Source organism: Musca domestica, unplaced genomic scaffold, assembly GCF_030504385.1.
Source record: "Musca domestica strain aabys unplaced genomic scaffold, Musca_domestica.polishedcontigs.V.1.1 45, whole genome shotgun sequence".
In the NCBI taxonomy this organism is placed as follows: domain Eukaryota; kingdom Metazoa; phylum Arthropoda; class Insecta; order Diptera; family Muscidae; genus Musca; species Musca domestica.
Window position 1 is genome coordinate 7,797,725 of NW_026712335.1, and position 4,440 is coordinate 7,802,164.

Here is a 4,440-nt window from a genome sequence, read left to right on the forward strand (position 1 = left end):
AAAGCACTGGCGCTTTCTTTTAAACTGCCTTTTCATTTATCGAATATCTGACACTATCATATACATACCCATGCATGCACACACGCCGCTTTTCAATCGTCCAACTGTAGGCGTAAATCAGAGAAAAATTGTCTCGTTTTGGTTTAATTTGATTTTTACCTGATTTGGCATTAGATTATAGTTTTTCTGCTAACGAATTGCATAAAACGATTTGTGTTTAACACACATTTTATTATTGACATCAAAATGTCATTAAGATTTGGAATCGGCGATAAGGAAAAAAAGAGGAAAACCATTCACATCAAAGTCAAAACTATTTTCCCATACATTTCAACTGTAAGTACTTCTTGCGTTCCAAGAAAATAATCAAAGTACATGAAAATTTTGATTGACAATTACGCAATCGCATTACAATTGTTATATGCCAAGTGTAATGTGAATGATAGTCACGGCACACATTTCAAATTGAAACTAGTGAAAATGGCGCCATATGTGACCGAAATAAATCAAATATATACAGATGTCCTCACTTAGTGGGTGAGAATATGAATAAAAAAAGGTTGACTTAGTTCGATTTTGACCCTAGGCTCCTTTGTTCATTTCCGAAGAAGCCAGCCGATCTATCTGAAGTACACAACCTTGTCATAAGAATAAAATTTAATTTTTTGAGTGGCTTAAGGTGAAAATACATAAAGCGCTTATCTGGCTGGCTTCTTCGTAGTGGAACAAAGGAGTTTTAGGTTGACTTAGTTCGATTTTGACCCTAGGCTCCTTTGTTCATTTCCGAAGAAGCCAGCCGATGACTTAAGCCAGCCAAATAAGCGCTTTATGTATTCCCAGCTTTAAGTCATTGGCTGGATTCTTCGAAAAAAACAAAGAATATTTGGGCCAAAATCGAACTTAATCAGCCTAAAACTTCTTTGTTCCTATACGAAGAAGCCTGTCGATAACTGAAGTCAGTCAAAAAAGCGTTTTATGTATTGTCACCTTTATATATACATAAGAGGAAGTGTTCTGGTATAAGTCATCGACTGGCTTATTCATAAAAGACAAATGAGTTTTAGATTTGTAAAAAAACAATAAAGGAACAAAGGCGTTTAGGTTAACTTAGTTCGCTTTTTTTCTCTTCCGAAGAAGAAGTGGAAGTATCTGTCCCATTTTAAACTACATGCTACATATTGTTAAACTTTTTAAACACTACATGCTGTTAAACTTTTCAAAAATCCATTAAGTATATTATCGTTAAATATACTTAGAATTTGATGCTGACCATGAATATATATACTTTGTGGGGTCTACGACAAATATTTAGGAATGTTACAACGGAATGGCAAACGTCATATACCTTCTTTTCAAGGAAAAATGATAGCAAAAGCAATAAAAATTTCTGTAAATCAATTGTCTTGTATAAATGCAGAAGGTATGTTCAAAAGAGAAAGAGAGAGAAAAAATTGACGCAAGTAAACTCGCATAGTGTAACTGAGGACTTATTTTAAGTCTGAACAAAGCAATTGCTTGCGTTATCGATAAATAAAGCTTCCAATTGCCACTATCGATTCTTTATTTAAAAAGGTAGTATCGATTGATAACAATCATCGGGTTCTATTGTGTTGGTAATTAGTAAGGTTCTTTAATTTGTTATTCAATAAAAAAAACAACTTGTTCTTGAACTGAAGGAATATAATATTGTCGCTCTAGTTAATTGCGTACTATAGAAATAAAATAAAGAGTGGTATTTTAGGGAAATCTCCGGCAGCCAAAGAACAACTAGACACAAAAGAAATACGTCAGTCAATTATTCACCAAAACAAAACTCCTATCCAGGGTTAATCTGTTCGGGCACATTCCTTTCATGAATTCTTACTACAGTGTCTAAAGAATTCCAAAGAAAAGAAATCTAGTGAATGGAAAGGTGTAAGAACACCCACATTTTACAGTTGATTGATTGTTGTTACCGTTTGTGAATCCACATAAGTGACATCACACTTTGCCGTTGCGAACTATTCTCCGTCCCCTAGAACACAAACATTCTTCGAGTGGCAGCAAATCATCAACATGACAGCCAGAAATCCTCAAACACTAATGGCTCTGCCCAGTGAAGAAAGTTTGATTTTCTATTCAAAGTTGTGCTAATCGGTGATGCTGGAACTGGAAAAACTTGCATAGTTGAACGTTTTAAGACTGGTAATTTTATGGAACGTCAGGGAAATACAATCGGTGTGGATTTTTCAATGAAACCATTAGTTTAGAAGGTAAACTAGTTAAGGTAAGTCATATGAAGAATATATCAAATTGGAATTTATTTAGGAAAACAACATTCTTCTTTTAGTTGCAAATTTGGGATACGGCTGGTCAGGAACGGTTTCGCACAATAACACAAAGTTATTATCGTTCAGCGAATGGTGTTATCATTGGTAAGTGTGTTGTTTTTTCTTCTTGTGGTATTCAACGCCCATTTCGTTTGGCTAATACGCAGTTGGTATGTAGGTGATTGTCTGATGTCTTTGGGGGAATTAAGTACTACTCTAGGGTAATGAATCATTTTTATAAATTTAAACAAAAATTGTCATATCTATGAAATTGTTCCATATCAAAATATTTGGTTCTTTATTCCGTTTCAATTCAGCCTTTATTGTCCGGTTGTTGCGGATTATTTGTATACACGTGTTTTTCTTTGTAAATTGAATTTTGCTGAGATGCTTAACATTTCTTCATTTTATAGTTTCCCTATAAGCTGGGGCATGTTAAATTTGACAATTTCTTTGTAACACTTCGAAATTTTCGTCTGAGAACCCGTGAAGTAAATGTAATTTATTTTTAAATTTCTTAACTAAGCCTTAAAGACTTGTGAGTCGAATTAGCTAAACCCATTCAATTCAAAGAATTAAGATACATTAAGTATCTTAAGTAAAATCAAGGTACATTAAGTACTCCCAAGGAGCTTTTTGGCATGAATATTCAATATTAAGCTACAATACAGAATAAGTTCTAATATATCGTAAAATTTGGATTTTAATTATTTTGAAAGTTATAGACGCATTTTCTAACAGGATATAGAAAAGGACATGTAAAAAAGTTTAGTTTAGCTCCATTATTTGGCATAGCCCCCAATTTAGCTCCAGATATTCGGTATTTGGAAGGTTTCTATCCCATTTTTAATTGAATTCACTGTTATTAAGGAAAAACCTTTTAACATCTGTTCTCATTTTGACATGAACGCCATATAAAAGAGACCATAGGTGTCTGTGTTTTGAAGTGGCGGTTCAATGTCTTTTCCAATTGGAGTGGCCTCCCATAGACCGATATTCCCAAATAATTGGTATTTGTAGGACCTATTAAATTTTTAATTGGTAAAATTGGTGCTATGTATGAAAGATATTCGGTGTTCACTGTTATTATTCTGTCATAATTTTAAAAACTTTAAATTTACTTTAAAACGCAATTTCTACTCATTTTACCAACGATTTTCTTTCCACTCTCTCTAAATTTCTATGAGTGAAATGGGGCCGGTATGGACCCTGAGACAATCAAGCATTATTTAATATATATACAGGGTGAGATAAAATAATTGCAACAAAGTCAACGCCATAATTTTTAATTTTTCTTCAATTTTATTGAATGAAATCAAAATTGTCGGAAATGGTATCAAATTTTAGAATAAGTTTAGATTTGTCGGTCACCATTGGCACGAATTATGGACTTCAAACGGCCAATGAAACCGTCATTCGCTGTCCGAATAATTCTCTGCGGTATTTGGCCCATCCCCGGCTAAGCGCTTGCTTGAGGTGATCGACACTTTGATATTTTTTAGTGCCAACCTTGACTTCGAAAATACTCCAAGCACAATAGTCCAACGGATTGGTATCCGGAGATTTTGGAGACCATTATGCGCTGGAAATGAAGCGAGGACTCATCGTGATGAGTGCGATGGTGCTGAGTCCGTTGGAATGTTCAAGGTCTGCGGCCAAAATGTTTGCGTGCCCAAGGCTTTAGTACACCCTCCAGAATATACACAAAATATTTTATTCACATTTTAATACTGGAGTGCTCTAATGATAGCCCTTGTGGTTTCCAGCCAAATATAAAGAAATTACACTATCACGCTTGAATTCCATTACGAATACTTTCTGGTCACTGGAATAATTTTAACAGTTGTTGGACGAGTGGCTTATAAATGACAGCAGTCTGAAGTTGGTTGAAGTTTTTTTCATCTCACCTGTGTTGACCATATAATTCGCAAAATTTGGCCATTTTTGTCATAATTAAACTTAAAAACGTCATTTCTACACATTTTACCAATAATTTTCTATGAGTAGATGGCCCTGTATTATGAGACAGATGAGAATTCTTTAATATCGATTTTAATACTATTAACTAATTTTTGCACCAGGTTGACCTTATAGGGTATAGTATGTCTTTGCAAAACCATTTGGTACTTTT

The 4,440-nt window shown here is 34.2% G+C and overlaps 1 protein-coding gene across 1 annotated transcript; it reads left to right on the top strand.

The window, feature by feature from the left end:
• The first annotated feature begins 1,591 nt into the window (after window positions 1-1,591).
• LOC131804526 (ras-related protein Rab-43-like) lies at window positions 1,592-2,567 on the top strand. The gene is given in 4 exon segments (XM_059127507.1): window positions 1,592-2,101; window positions 2,104-2,232; window positions 2,235-2,266; window positions 2,330-2,567. Coding segments are annotated over 4 exon segments (369 nt in total). The 5' UTR covers window positions 1,592-2,055; the 3' UTR covers window positions 2,492-2,567.
• The last annotated feature ends 1,873 nt before the right edge of the window (window positions 2,568-4,440 follow it).